The 15,635-nt window shown below is 36.9% G+C and overlaps 1 protein-coding gene across 13 annotated transcripts in view; it reads left to right on the forward strand.

Moving 5' to 3' along the window:
- Window positions 1–15,635, forward strand: part of PHLDB1 (pleckstrin homology like domain family B member 1) — a 72,342-nt gene extending 56,707 nt beyond the window's left edge. For 7 of the 13 annotated variants that reach the window (XM_072426432.1, XM_072426423.1, XM_072426429.1 and 4 more), the window contains 12 exons: window positions 2,559–2,741; window positions 3,820–3,969; window positions 4,844–4,963; window positions 5,072–5,174; window positions 7,232–7,508; window positions 7,592–7,682; window positions 7,982–8,128; window positions 8,231–8,450; window positions 9,393–9,478; window positions 10,207–10,236; window positions 12,393–12,431; window positions 13,660–15,635. In XM_072426432.1, coding sequence (XP_072282533.1) covers window positions 2,559–2,741; window positions 3,820–3,969; window positions 4,844–4,963; window positions 5,072–5,174; window positions 7,232–7,508; window positions 7,592–7,682; window positions 7,982–8,128; window positions 8,231–8,450; window positions 9,393–9,478; window positions 10,207–10,236; window positions 12,393–12,431; window positions 13,660–13,800 — 1,587 coding nt within the window. In that variant the 3' untranslated portion in view covers window positions 13,801–15,635. The remainder of the gene's footprint in view (window positions 1–2,558; window positions 2,742–3,819; window positions 3,970–4,843; window positions 4,964–5,071; window positions 5,175–7,231; window positions 7,509–7,591; window positions 7,683–7,981; window positions 8,129–8,230; window positions 8,451–9,392; window positions 9,479–10,206; window positions 10,237–12,392; window positions 12,432–13,659) is intronic. The other 6 variants (XM_072426428.1, XM_072426436.1, XM_072426425.1 and 3 more) reach the window with 5 other exon arrangements.

Raw genomic sequence — 15,635 nt, forward strand, 5'->3', positions numbered from 1 at the left:
TGGCAAAGTTTGACTAATATGTTGGACATGCCCAAGATAATACCTTCAAATAAATACAATAGGATACATTAAAAGTACCATTAGATGCCTTTTTACTTCTCAAAGTTAGAAACATTCTATAGCCACATTCTATAGCTCACATTGATAATACTGTATCAATACCCCAGCTTGGGATAGATTAGAATCTCTCATTCATATAGTCCTAATAATATACCAGCACTTATTCCCTTCATTTTGTTTTGAGTATGACCAGGACTTGGTCTAAGGGGAATATAGTGGGAAATAGACAGCAATAAAAAAACTTCACTGAGATTGTCACCCTTTCCTACCACTCAAAATGACTGGAGGTTTTCCTCAAAGCAAAATTGTCTATTTACTATATCTGTCCCAGCAAGAGATTATGAGTCCTGGCCAATACCCCCTAGATGCAACCTGCCTTCCCATTTACTGCAGCTGCTTTGTGCATTGCCCTACTTTGACTATCCCTTTTTTTCCTGCTATGCTTGTTTTGTTTTCCATGTTTTTGTTTTCCCTGGCTTTCCTCTTCCTCCATTGCTTTTAGGAATACATATCCCTTGCTGATGTTCTCTGCTTGTACAACGCTTCATCTCCTTCTCTTAAGTTTCACCCTGTCATATTTGACTCAGAGGTACAATATCTCATTTACTATTAAAGAATAACTTATGAGATTGCAAGGTAATTTGTATTTAATATATCACACCGGTTTAAAAGAGCTGTACTCTTGGAATCCTAAAGTCAGGTTTATTCTGAGTCACAGGCTGATAGAGATGTACTATGACTACAGCTACATCTAGGTGACATCAGTTCCCTAGATGCACTGCAGGATCTGCGCACATATTAGGGAATCCTACATTGTCATTAGGGGTGATACACAAAAGGAGTTTGTGGCTGTTCACTTAGCAATTTGAATTATCAATCTACACATGATAATTCACTTAGTGAATGCAGTGAAAATCACTCTGCAGAGAATTTATCAATCACGTGCAAGGACGTTTAAAGTATACATAATTTAATCTTGCACCAGATTGGATGGCTAAAGTCAGCAGAGTCTAACCTTATACATAAAGCTCAATGGATTATTCCCTGCAGAGTGAAAATTCACTTTGCTAAGTAAACATACTTAATTCCTTTAATAAATCAACCCAGTGTGCCCTGCCTGCTACACTCGTTGCTGACATCAGTAATACCTGCTCCTGACTCAGAGAAAACCTGCAGTCAGCTTGTATTATACGCAGCTAGACAGATAGAAGTATGTGTGCTGCTAGCAGTGGTGTGTACAGGGCCTTAATTTGTATTTTTACTCTACGTACTTGTTCAAATATGGGACCGAAACTTGTCAAATAAAAAGAGGCAAGAGTTCCTGGCTGTGTGGATAGGTGCACAGCTACACAATTTTTGGAATTTGTATAGATAAGTTCCCAAGGTAATGGTTGTCCCCATGGTTTCAATTCTATTTAACAGAATTACTTTATGAATTTAACTTGTACGATTTTGGATGAAGCTGGGCTTTAGTCATCCAAAAGGTAATAAAGCAGCAGTGGTATGTTATAGGACATTCTAGTGCAGGCATGGGCAAACTATGGCCCAATGGGGATGCTTCCCCGGCCCTTTGGGTGTTCTGTGGCTCTGGCCAGCCAGAGCCGCGGAACACATTCCTGGATCTAAGCCTGCGATGGCAGAGTGGGCGGGTTGTGTCCCTGCACATAACCCACCCACTCTCCTGTCACAGGCTTTAAGCTCTTGCAATTGGAGAGTGGACAGGCTGTGTCACTGCACACAACCCCGCCCACTCTCCCATCACAGGCTCAGATCTGCGATAGTATAGTGGGCGGGATTATGCCATCATGACGTTACGTTCAGGGGCGTTATGATGGCATAACCCCGCCCACTCTACCATCGACCCGGCCGCTCTGGCAAATTTTTTTCCAGATTGTGGCCCCTGACTAAAAATGTTTGCCCACCCCTGTTCTAGTGCCTGTAAATAAGTTTGAAAACTTTTAAAATGTCTGCAGGCCTATTCTGCAATCTGGCACCATCCTTTTTGCACATTGGAAAGGTACTAGTGAGTTATCTCTGCCTTATATACTCAATCCTGATACAATAAATTTAAATAGAATTACTGTATCCTAATATAAAAAAAAAAATTATAAATAAACAGGCTGTTCCTGTTAGTGGCCTGTGCATATTTTCATGAGCCTCCCAGCACTGCCACTTGTAATCCGGTCATGCAGACTGATCCTTAGGCAACGCCTTGAATTAAGTTGTTCAGTTTAGAAAAGTTAGCTTTTAATTATGTCTTGGATATTGTCTTGTAAAATTGGCAGTTAGAAAATATTAGGCAGTGATATGTGGATGGGTCTGAATGGCAAAATTATAAATTAGATGCTGCGCTATATGCTCCTGGGTATACTCCGTTCTGGGTTAGTTTGCTGTGCTTTGATTGTTACTTAAGTGTTCTTTTATCTTTAGGAATTCCAAGGATTGAACTATTAAAATATAAATGACTAAAAAGCTTTACAATGTATTATTTTCTTTAGTACGTCACCTTAGATCAACTTCATGATATACTGGGAAACATGATGCCAGGCACTACCAATAGTTCTCCTCCTTCTGAAGGTTTTGATGCAAAACCAAACCCTAGTGCTCATTCCTCTGAAGATCCTTCTTCTGTTCATCAAAGCTCTTCATCATCTTCCTCTACTCCCTCCATCTCATTGGAGGTTGGTTCGCTACCATAAAGCTTTTTTAATTTTTCCTACATTTATAATCTTGCTTTGTGTGTTTGATTCTTTTTACAAAAGGGTGTGCATCAATGATTTGCTTGATGTTTGTTTACGTAAATCGTTATTGTATATCAGAAGATAATTGTAACATTCATGATCAGATTTAAGCTTCAATGGGTGGTCAGACTTTGGATCTCAATCTAACCATTTTAGTTACTAATGACAAGTCCATGTTAGTGGAGAGGAAAGAGGCAGTAAATACGCACCACTTGCAGGCACTGTTACCACCACTTATCAGGAGAACCGTAATGGCTGTGTCAGGTTTCATAACCTGCTTGATTGCTGTAGCAGCAGCTTAATGTTTAGGTTTGAGACCTCCATAAACACAATATTTCACACCATCCAAGGGCCTGATTTAATAAAGCCCTCCAAGGCAGGAGGATACACTTTCATCAGAGAAGCTGAGTGATCCAGCAAACCTAGAATGGATTTCCAAATCTTAATGTTTTGAATCCAGGACCAGATCTATTCGAGGCTTGCTTGATCACCTAGCTTCACTGATAAAAATGTATCTTCTCCTGCCTTGGAGAGTTTTAATAAATCAGGCGCCTTAAGAGAATGCCCTGATGGAATATTTGTCAACTCTGGTCTCTGGTTTAGCGTAAAAGTAGTTTTCTATTTTTCCATACTTATGTTAGTTAAATGTCTATGAACTACTTGGAAAAATGGCCATTGGGTGGAATAGTAGTTAGTAGTTAGTTTTCCCTAACTAGCCAGCACCAGTTGCAATTCACTACCTCCTCCTTTCCACTGCCTAAACATGAATAGTTTTACAATGAGAACATTTTTGTTTAGGAAGATTTGACCTATAGAACTGTCTGGGGACTGAGCTGATTTGGTTAAAACCACAGCTATAACGAAAAGTTTCTGATATGATGAATTACACATATTGCATCTTCTTGATATACAATTGTTATAAATGATGCCACTGTCATTTTTTTTTTTTCTTTTTCTTTCTTTCTGCCTCATTCTCATATGCCTATTACTGCTTGTTTTATCTTTCCCACAACATCAGGTGAATTCGCAGATTAACGAGGGTCACTCTGCACCCATTCCTCCTCTGACAGACTGGTATCAGGAATTTGCATCTGTTCCCTCCAGCACTGTTTCTTCCTCCCCACCTCCCCTTCCTGCTAAATCTCATGCCTCTCGTAAGGCACAGCAGGTAATCTGCCCCTATCCAACCATCCCATGTTCCCTGTGTGTCAAAGCAAAATTTAATAGAGAAGGAATACATCAATTTTTCAAAGTTGACTTTTTACAAACTTATTCATAGGTAACAGAAGCATGTTTATGAATTTTCCAAACAACTAATTAAAATCTTATCCAGTAAACTGTGAGAAAAACACAATTTTAAAGTGTCCTTGTGTGAATGAATTATTAAAGCTGAACTCTGGGCATTAAAACATTCATAATAAATATTCCAGGAAAAACAAACTGTATAAATACATTAGGAATGGTTTGTCCACACTTTTTAATTTAGTAATGTGTTTTATTGAGTAATATTTTATATAAAGAAAAAAATAAAAATAAAATAATGGTTTTCCCTAACCAAAGGTATTGTTAAATGTCAGGTTCTCCCCTAATTTAAAAAAGATTTCTATTTAGATGTGAATATTGTTTCAACGCATTTAAGTATTTATTCGGCACTTACTTCCTTTTTTCTTTATATCTTTATTTCAGATATATTCCTCACTAGCCCCACCCAAATGATATAAATCAACTTTGTGTTCACCAGATGTCTTGTAATCCCTTGTAAAAGTACTGGTGATATTATCACTGTGCTGCACATGTGAGAGCAGGCATGTCCACTCATTACTCAAGCTGCTCAAGGAGAGGAAATTGTAATATTGGGTCATTATTGTAGAAAGCTCTCACTGCGTATATTCTGAGCAAATGCTCATAGATTTTCAGTATTCTGTAATGAATAAAACACATCAAAAAGTATTTGTTAAGCCCAGATTTTAGCTATGCAGTCTGTGCATGCTTGGCCGTTTTTCATCCAAATTTACAATTAACATAAAAGTTTTTTTTGTTAGATTTCTTTGTCTCGAACAGAAATCGATGGTGGTGGTAGAACACTGCCAAGGATGAAAACGGTTTCCCCTGCTTCTTCCCACTTCTCAGTTGCTACTTTGGGAAGAAGTGTTTCACCAAAGGTAAGAATATAAAGTGTCTATGTATATTTGCCTTTTTATTTTTTTAAGTTTCCAAAAACAAAAATTTCTGATTTGTTTGGTAATTTACAAATGTATTTTTCTCTTTAGAGTCCATCTTTGACACCAAATGGCTCAGGAAGTCTTTCTCGTGGATTGGCAGTCACTCTGCAGGACATACAGAGTAAGAGACAACTAGCTCTACTGCAAAAAGGTGACAGAATCTTTTCCAGCTGCGACTATAATATTTACTGTCATCAGCACTGGAAGGTTCTTGTACACTCAGTGAGCATGCTCTATCTTCTGCTTTGCTCTTTATCTATGTGTTGCATTTCTCCCTACCAGCAAGCAATCCTTCTATTATCAGTCCATTGCACTGGAGGTTTTCTAGACACATTCATTTTTTTTTTAGGAAATCAGGAACCATGCACCACTTTTCTTGTGGCCTCTTCCTCATTGTTCACACCCTCTAAGTCGGTCTGTCTAATTTTCTCTCTTTACTGTCATCTTGTACACTCATTTTGCACATAGACCCTGGAATGATTGCACAACCAGGACATTAAGGCAGTGAACATCCAACAATTATAGCAAACAAACCACACATGCACAGACATTGAATGGACAAAACAATTACAGACATTGCAACACACTGGAAAACACTTGCAGTAAGGCACACTTCAAGCATATGCAGACACAGTATCCTATAAAATGAACACACATAGTACATTTACAGCCTAAGAACACAGTTTACAAAACCTCTTATTTATTCTTGTGGTAAGTATTGGAGAGAAAACTGTACATGCAGACACGGCACAGACAGACCACACACAGAGTACACACAGATGTGGCACGGATAAGATACTCATCATATAAACACAATCTGAACACACAGGCAAAGTCAGACATAAATCACACACCGATGGAGGGGAAACTGTCTGGAAACATATGTCATCTCCCCATCATTCTAAAAATATTGTTTTAACTGAAATATTATAAAACACTATAAATATGAGGACATGTGACAAAAATATGCACATTTTGTGCATTAAACATTACATTTACTCTTATCATCTGCATTATTAGTCTAGCATGAAAAAGATTGGACTTTTCTCTGATGACTCAGTAAGGTTCTTATAATCTCCCCCTTCTTCTCATATTACCTTTGCCTGTCAGGTATTTATAGAACCCAATAATCTCAGTGGGGAAACATTTGACACATTGATAGGCTCTGCACCAAAAACAACAAAGGGAGGAGATCAATAGAACAAATTTATTTTACCTCAAATCTGTAATAGTAAGTATAACTTGAGAAAGCAAATAATGCTTTCCACCCAATTATGTTCCTGTTAGTTTTCAGAACTGACCTTGGTTGTTACATCAATGGAATAATACGGTTTTACAAATTAAGGACTGTGTGCAGTGTAGTTTTTCTTCCCTTCGCTAGCAGATCCCTCAGGTTTTCAGTCCTGATTTATATTCCCCACAATTCAGAATATTCCATGTTGTATCATGACATTGATAGTCTTACTGGTACTATGTGCTTTGTTGTAACTTTGATATGAGAATTGGGACGTTAAGCTTCAGTGTAGCTGTAAATTTGATAAAAATTTGGCTCAACAAGAGCAAGCGTTCATATTATTTTGCATTAAATTGACACACATTTGCACAAGCACAGTAATAAATAACCCTACCATTAAAACGTCTCTTCTTCTTTTCCTGACATCATGGCTACCATTCATTCTATCTCTCAATCTCTGTATCTGCCTAGCTGGTGACCCGGAAAAGTCGCTCATACCTGAATGCACAGGTAGCCTAGCCGTGTGCTCTGTCTTATGTATAATGGATATCAGCTAAGCTGTGTCCATGGTGCTCAATTGTACTTTTATATCTGGTTGTTTGGTAACATACTAGGTTTTATTTTTGCCTGGTTTGCATGCTCTTTTATTGTTCTCATACCAATATGTATGTTGCAGTGAAAAATTATGGGGGTTTCTTTGGACCATCAACCCTATTATTTTACCATGATAAAATAAGTAATCCTACTTAGCTTTATTTTCTGAATAGTTTCATGTATAACTGTTATCAACTATATTATATTATTACAGAGTGCAAGTCTATAAAGAAAAAAACTAACTAAGCTTGATAATTTGAATTGGGTTGATTTGCTTGCTTGTGGTGTTTGTGTGCTTGAAGATGTGCTTTACAATGTAGTGCATGAAATATGATAAAGATCATGAATGTTATAGTTAATAACTAATCCTTTCCCTACAGGACAGCAAGTAATAGAAGAACAACGCAAGCGCCTGGCAGAGTTAAAACAGAAGGCTGTTGTTGAAGCACAGTCACAATGGGAATCTCTCCATGGGGCTCCTCATCAGGGATATCTCCCTATCATGCATCATTCCATTCTGCACCACCAGCGGCCTTTGAACTCTCGTGAGGATGATCCTTCACATGGCTATGACACTTTAAGCTTGGAGAGCTCGGACAGTCTAGACACTAGTGTTTCCACAGGAAACTCTGCATGCTCCCCCGATAATATGTCCAGGTAAGGGTTTGTGATTTCCCCTCCATGCCCTGTTCTCTTGTTTTATGTAGCCTTTTCTTATACATTCTTACTTGTTATTCCAGTGCTAGTGGTCTAGATATGCTGAAGATTGAGGAAATGGAAAGGATGCTACTAGAGGCTCATGCAGAAAGGGCAAGACTTGTTGAATCCAGGGTAAGTTAAAGCAAAAAAAAAAATGATCATGGTTGAAAGGAATTTTTGTATATTAAGGATGAAAGTAATTAAGGAATTGTTTAATATAATAGAGATAGTGCTGTATTTTTTTGAATACATAAATAAAATAATGCAACAACCACATCTACGGACAAGTGAGTTGCAGTAAATTACAGTTCTGTTATTGGATTTAGATACAGTTTATAAATCTAGTTCAGTCAATTTAGCTCATATTAATATTTTCTCATTGATTATGAAAATGATGGTGACGCTAGAAGTTTTTGTAAATTACCTGTTAGGAACGTGAGGTTGAGGCACGCAGGAGAGCATTGGAAGATGAAAGAAGAAGGAGAGAGGAACTGGAGAGACGTCTACATGATGAGACTGCTCACAGGCAAAGACTTGTGGAGAAAGAGGTGAAAATGAGAGAAAAACATTTTTCTCAGGTTAGTTTTGTATTCACCCTTTCTTACACTACTCAATTTATGGATTGAGGGATTAATGACTTTTATTTAAAAAATTTGTCACTTTCCTAATTCCTTCTGCAGGCTCGTCCTCTCACTCGTTATTTGCCTATTCGGAAGGAGGATTTTGACCTCCGTACCCATATTGAGTCTTCAGGTCACGTTGTGGATGCATGTTCTCATGTAATAATAAATGAAAAAATGTGCCGCGGCTTTCTAATAAAGATGGGTGGTAAAATTAAATCCTGGAAGAAACGTTGGTTTGTCTTTGACCGCTTGAAACGCACCCTGTCCTATTATGTTGGTAAGCATTTGCCCGTATTGTTGAAAATATAATTATTTAATTTGCTAACTGGCTATTACAATCTCATGTAAATTAAAGAGATTCAATCAGCTCCTTAGTAATTTGTGAAATACATGCTGCCTAATATACTATGAACTTTGAGGACATGCAATCCTTCCTGATGCAATCTCCACCTACCTATGAATATGTACTGTCCTAGCTGAATGTATCAAATAAGATTTAGAAAACTTTGCTTCGTGTTGCTCCAGTGAAATCACTGGCAGTTTACATGGCAAATGCTGAAATTAATCTTGGTTTATTGTATGGCTCAGGTTTTATTCCCCTACTTTTAGGCAAAAAGGGGCAGAAAGAGACGTCATACTTACAGTGTATTCTACAGTCAGTGAGGGGAAAATTATTTATTTTTGTTTTCTCCTGCCACTAAGAGATTTACTGGCAGTCACCTAGCTGTCCAGGATAATATAGTGGTGTAGCCTTGCTTTTAAAATTGCTAGAAGAGCCTGATGGTTAAACTAATGAAATAAATAGTACACTATGGAGTAGCAAGTACTAGTATCTTCTAGCAATCTATGGGCCTGTCAGCTACACTTCATATACATCTAATCTTTAATCAAACTGTGCTGTTATGTTGAAATGTGCTATTTTTCTTTTTTACTGGTGTTCTTGGGTAACTTGTTTGGTAGATTTTATGGTAGATTAGCATTTTTATAGACCGTAGTACCAGTATGAAATAGCCCACTTTTCATAATTACTTAATTGTACTTCATTTTTAAAAATAATGATGTTGCTCTTTAGTATATTCTTTGCCTTACAAATAATAATTCACTTTTCCTTGTTTTATTGTCAATTACTGAATTATTTAGTACTTCTAGGATATAAGTTTGCAAGCTATGCTGTCATTTGATTTGCTGTGATTTTTATTTTTGATGATTTTCATTACAGACAAACATGAAGCAAAGCTGAAAGGTGTCATCTATTTCCAGGCAATAGAGGAAGTATACTATGATCACCTGAGAAATGCAGCAAAGGTGAGATTATGACATTATATGTTCATAAGGGTGGCCATAGTATCATAGTTATAACACCATAAAAAAGTTTTGACAGTCCTTGCTGGGAACTGAGTACAGTTTTCTCCTTAACTCGGCCAAGAAATGGACATGGCACTTTTGTCCTGAAAAGTTTTACCCAATCACAAAATGAATTATCTGCATTAAAGCAGAACTACCCCTTAGAGATGAATAACTGTCATTGCTGAACTCATTCTTATTATGATGATATACTTAAATTTTGCCTGTTTGTAAATCTGATCTCCTGGTGTCAGTAGTATCATACACCAGAAGCAAGCATTCAGATAACTGTGTTGCAATGAGCTGAACACCTGAGTTGAGTACTCATTCTGGGTCAATGATTCAGAATGTTTTAAAGGTAGATCAGAATAAATCAGTACACTAACAGGCAATCTGTTTTTTTTAGAACTAGGCCAGCAATGGCAACTTACACAATCTTTTATAGTTGGTCCACTTTAAGATTTAAATACATTTTCCAACATTCTTCGGTGTGTTAATTATACCCAGAAAAGTTCATTATTGAGTTTCATTCACATATACAAAGCCGAGTTTTCACAAACAAAGCTCATCTATTGCTGGACCAGGAATGGCCACCCCTTATCCACACATGATTTTTTTTTCTGTTGACCTGCAGTAAATCTTACTCTGCCTTTTAGTTCCAGTCAACTGCTTTTCTTTATCCCCCACAGAAAGGAATATTTAACCTCAGTCTGGCTTCTGTATGTATACTGCATGCAAAGCCTTCTCTTTACTGCATTCCAAATGTGTTCTTATTCCTTTTTATATAATACTACTGTATAAATAACACAATGTTCTATGGTTTTTAATGTGATATTACTGCTAACAAGTACAGGTTTATGGCAGCTTTTAGGTACTGTGGAAAACTGAATATGGCTTTGGTGTGTTACAATTAATCGCATGTTTGACTTCTTCTTTTAGTGAAAGTACATTCTGATAATTAGCCAGTTTATGACCTGGAAATCCCTGTTGTATGAATAACTTTGTTCTATTATTATGACAAGTCTTCAGAAGCCCCAACTAGAAATGACAAAATATACGTGGAGATAAAACATCTGCTCATTATTTCTTATACATAGTTATTACATTTTAGAGAGCATTAAAAATGATATGACTGATAAACACATACAGCATGGTAGATAAAATAGGATATATTAGCTTATATTTAGGTTTTAATGCATAGAAAACTGATTAAAGGACTTCATCCAGTGAATCATGGATCATACTGTGAACATTTATGAAAGGGCATTCAGATTGTTCAAAAAGTTAGAATTATTTATACAAATATAATGCCATTTTGCTGTTCAGCCTATTTCGGAAATTGATGAATTTTTTAGCAGATTTTTAAGTGTTGATTACCCTGATCATTGCTTGATGATCACCAGTTAGCATTCGCCACTTGGAAAGAGGAGAGCATTACAGTTACAGGTTACTATAGGAATCAGGGAAGTTTGTTTACAGCATCCTGAATACTGCTTTTGAACTTTTTATATGTGGTACCAGTGCAGCCACTAAAAGCCTCTTATTTTTTTGCTAAATAATTTTTGCAGTGTACGCCTATAGGGGACAAACCAGTTACCATTTACCACAGTGGTGATAAGGCTGGAGTGGCAATTAGTACTCCAATAATAGTACTCTTTAAGTGAATAAAACTTGTGATCACTAATTTAGGGTAATTATGATATGACAGTTAGAATTACAAAATGTATTGTATTGAGATTTAAATTAGTAGTGTGGCCATACTACTTTGAAAAATATGTAGACATCTATGTGCTTTACAAATGTGCACTGTACTTAATTTGGCTACAGGAGTCTGAAGCCTGATTGGTCATGCTGGGATGATGTAACTTCTGCACAGCTGTATGGGAGTTAATTTATCCCAGCACACGCAAGGGAAGCTGCACAGGTCAGCTTTGATGCCAGACACCTCAAGCGTTCAGGCAGGAAAGATGTAATAATGTAGAAGGGACATCGCCTGTCAGTTTCTCCAATAATAACCTGCCTGATCATACAAACTTAGAAGTGCAATTTCAGTAAAGCAGAGAAAATGCCCCAAACTACATAAAGCTCAATACTGCAGCCTGAATTTTAAGAATGGGTCATAAATTACTGTCCATGTTATTTAACATTGTTGCAAGGTATTATAGTGAGAGGAAAATCCACTCATTGTTGTAAACGAGCCCAATTCCTAATTGCAGACACAAATTTGATCCCTATAAAAATGGTTTCAAGACACAAGGATCTACAACTATACTGCACACCTTTGCTTTATGTCATTGTGTGTTTATTGATTCAGCATCTGTAAGGGTTTCTTCTAATCTTCTGCATGTGTAATAGTAAATTCTACTCAAGGAAATTCAGTGTTTGGTGAAATTTGGTATGTTAACATAGCTGAGCCTAATATACCTTCAAAATTCTCTTTTTTCAGGACCTTTTGGATAGATCTTTAATTTTTACTCTCTCTTATCACTACATTTCTATCCTGTCCTGTAGTTGTCCAACTCAATACCAGAAATCTTTGTAAGTCAGGTCCCCCTTATAGGTCATGTTTTCAGGGTTTTCTCGATTTTTCTGAGCTGTACCTGGCTCGGTAAATACTGCAGCTGTTCTCACTTTGGAAAAGGCAGAAAACATGACCTGTTGGGGTTACCTGCTGACTAAAGTACAGAAACACAGAGAACACTGAAGGTATATTACCTATATTACCATACTGGAGTCCGCACAATACTGAGTATTATATTGTACGTGATTTACAGGTTTATGCATGACTAGTCTGTTACTGCATGTGTAAATCTGTGCATCTGGTTGATTCCTATTTATATCATTTTGTACTGAATACCTCTCTTGTCCTTCATAGCAGATTTCTGACTTTCTTTCTTTACCCATGTGGAAGGAGGTGGGTGAGAATGTGTAGAGATATTGGGCCATATTGCTTGTATATGTATTTGCTTTACAGCTAGTTGCTGCTTCTTTGTAGAATACTTTTCTGTTAGAATTGAATCTATGAACAATATGACTTGCTGGCTTTCATTATAATGTTTGGAATAGGAACTATTTTATCAGAATATCAGGACATGTTAGTAGGTGTGGTTAGTTGGTACATTACATTTCTTGTTTGTTGTGAACCTGTCTTAGCATAAATTTTCATAAAAGCAGATGTAAATCAGCGTATTGGGGTAGTTTTTGACTTGGTGTAAAAGTTGGACAACATTCTTGCATATAATGGTATATTCTGTTTTTCCAGTTTAGTGCTGCCCCCAATTTCTGGTTTTGTGTCCTCCCTCTTAGGCAGTTGTTGATGGTGTGATCCCCATGTGTGCATTTTGGAGTTACATCTACCCCTCACCCAGCTTCATTCTCAACATATTCCAGATGGCAGGACTCTGAACTGTACTACAGTGCACATGAACCAGAAGCAGTGTGCTCACATAGAATCATCTCATCTGTGAGCGAAATAGGAAATATAATATTGCTAGAAGAGTCCAGGTCTCTTCCAATACAACCTTAACTCATTAATATTTTATTAATTTTAGTGAAATAGCGCCCACAATTTTTATTTCTGTAATTTCCAATGTTCCTGTAAGGACCCTGGACCTCTAGCCACAGCTATAAGCAAAGTCTTGACTTCTGCCAAGTCTGCACCAAGTCCCACACATTCCTAATGCTAGGCACTTCCCCAAATGTCAGCTCTTATTTACTGAAACTTTTTGGCCACTGAAGCTCTGGAATTTGACCAGAACTGGGCTTTTCAGTGGTGTTGTTACATATTTAGTGATTTTACTAAGTATTGTGCATAAAAAGCATGATATAGAAGATTTGGGAGACAGAACCTGATATATTAAAGATCTCCAGGACTGAAGAAAATAAACTATCATTGGTGAACCTGAGTGATCCAGCAAATCTAGAATAGATTTGCTATTAGGTATTAAAAGTTTTCAATCCTGGACCAGATACATTCTTGGTTTGCTGGATTACTCAGGTTCACCCATGACAGTTTATTTTTTTGGAGAGCATTATAAAATCCAGCCTATAGTATTAAATCTGTTAAGATTACAGAGTGAACATATTCATAAAAAAGTAACTGTTAAAGAGGCAGTGTTTCACTTTTTGTATTTTTCCTACAGAGCCCCAACCCTGCACTGACGTTTTGTGTGAAGACTCATGACCGGCTGTATTATATGGTAGCTCCTTCTGCAGAAGCCATGAGAATTTGGATGGATGTAATTGTAACAGGGGCCGAAGGTTACACTCAGTTTATGAACTAAGGCGGGCGACAATTCCAGCTTTCACCACTCCATCATTCTCCTCAGGACCCAGATAAAAAAAACATTTATTTGCATATTTTCCACTGTTGATGTTAAAAGAAAATTGTGTGTAATTTATATTTAATACATATCTTCCAAGTAGGTTCTAGCAGTGTATATGGTATGGATAAAAAGGTACATGTCTTTTTTGCTTTGATTGTATTTTAAATTCTTTATTTAATGAAGCTGCTGTCTATATACGTTTTTATTCTTTCACACTTTTTCACCATGTATCACTGTGCTGATGTATCACTAGCAAATTATAGACAGCTTGGTATCACTATGTTGTAACTTCTGTAAAAAAAACTATAAAGATAATTAATTGCATTAAGTACTATACAGTGCTTTCAGGAAAGTTCTGCATACCAGGTTTTCTTGTCTTCATGGTACGTCATTGTTAACCGCTCCTGCAAAGGAACTTTGAGTCCACATCAGGTTCCAGGGCTACAAAGAGCTATATTTTTTTTGCAAGTGGACCTGTTCATGTTTGCTGATTGATTGTCCATAACATTTGGCAGAATGGTTAATATTATTCAGAATAGACGTACAGACAATGAAGAGAATCTTGGGTGTGCGATTCATATAGACATTTACTCATTTCAGAATGGTAAATTGCAAAAAAAAAGCAGTAACTGTCTGGTATTTTGCTAGAACGCTAGTTTTGCACATTAGCAGTTTTTTTTAGGAATGATTGCCTACATTAATGTGTATAGATCACAGAACCTGCAGGACATGAAAAGTTTTAGCTATATGTGAGCAATAAGATTTTTCAATGCAGTCCAACAAGGCTAGCAGTGTGACAGATTTTGCACCCATATGATATAAAAAAATAGATTTTTATTCAGCAAGTGCCCACTTAGGCTTTTTTTGCCAATGGATACACATCCTAAAGAATGGGAGATCACAATCAAGCTTGCAGCTATAGTGCTATACATTTAGTTCCACCTCATAGTCGTTTAACATAGGATTGCTCACTAATATATATATAGGAGATTCAAATGATTGCAGGCAGTCTTTTGAAACCATGACCTTTCCTTTTGCCAAAAGTACATTTCTGTAAGGCACGGTTCTGAAAACTCACGTGTGGGCAAGTGTAACTCTGCCATCTAAAATGTGGGCCATATGAAGTAATTGTGTTGCCTATTTAAAATACTATATGCATGGCAAACACAGGCTTTGTTCAGAACACTGGTACTGATTCACCGTTTGCCATTTTCTTGTATCTGTTACATGTTGCACACAAAAAAATATTCTATCTGTTACTCAAGAAAAATGTATGAACTTGCTATATGATATTTTAATGCTTTTGTAGATCACCTTCTGTACCTAATCACAGAAAAGTAAGAATAAATGTCCTCCAAAAGTAGTCTCATTTCCCCAGTGGGAGGCTAATAAGTATGTTGTGTGTGGGTTAGAGTACGTGTACCCAGTGTATGAGATCCTCCTATATCTATACCTTTTATATAAGAAAGTTATTGAATTTTGTTTGAGATGTGTATATCTTGTATTATTTGACCAACTGTATGGTGCTGCCTTTTTATTTACAATAACTTTTTTTTATGACGAGCAGGTCATGTAAGAGACTTTTACCTGCAACAAAAGCTGTTATATGCAAATATAGATACGTGTATTTTCCTCTTTTCTTTACAGCTCCTATATTACTGCCTTTTGTGCCCCACGCTTGTAAGAGAGCTTGTGAAACTGCCCGTATTTTACAACGGGCACCTTTGTGTTATGTTAATCATATGCCACCTGTGCCTTTACAATATATGCCAATAAACAGAAGCTAGACTTGT

The sequence above is a fragment of the Pyxicephalus adspersus genome, chromosome 11, assembly GCF_032062135.1.
Source record: "Pyxicephalus adspersus chromosome 11, UCB_Pads_2.0, whole genome shotgun sequence".
Lineage (NCBI taxonomy): Eukaryota > Metazoa > Chordata > Amphibia > Anura > Pyxicephalidae > Pyxicephalus > Pyxicephalus adspersus.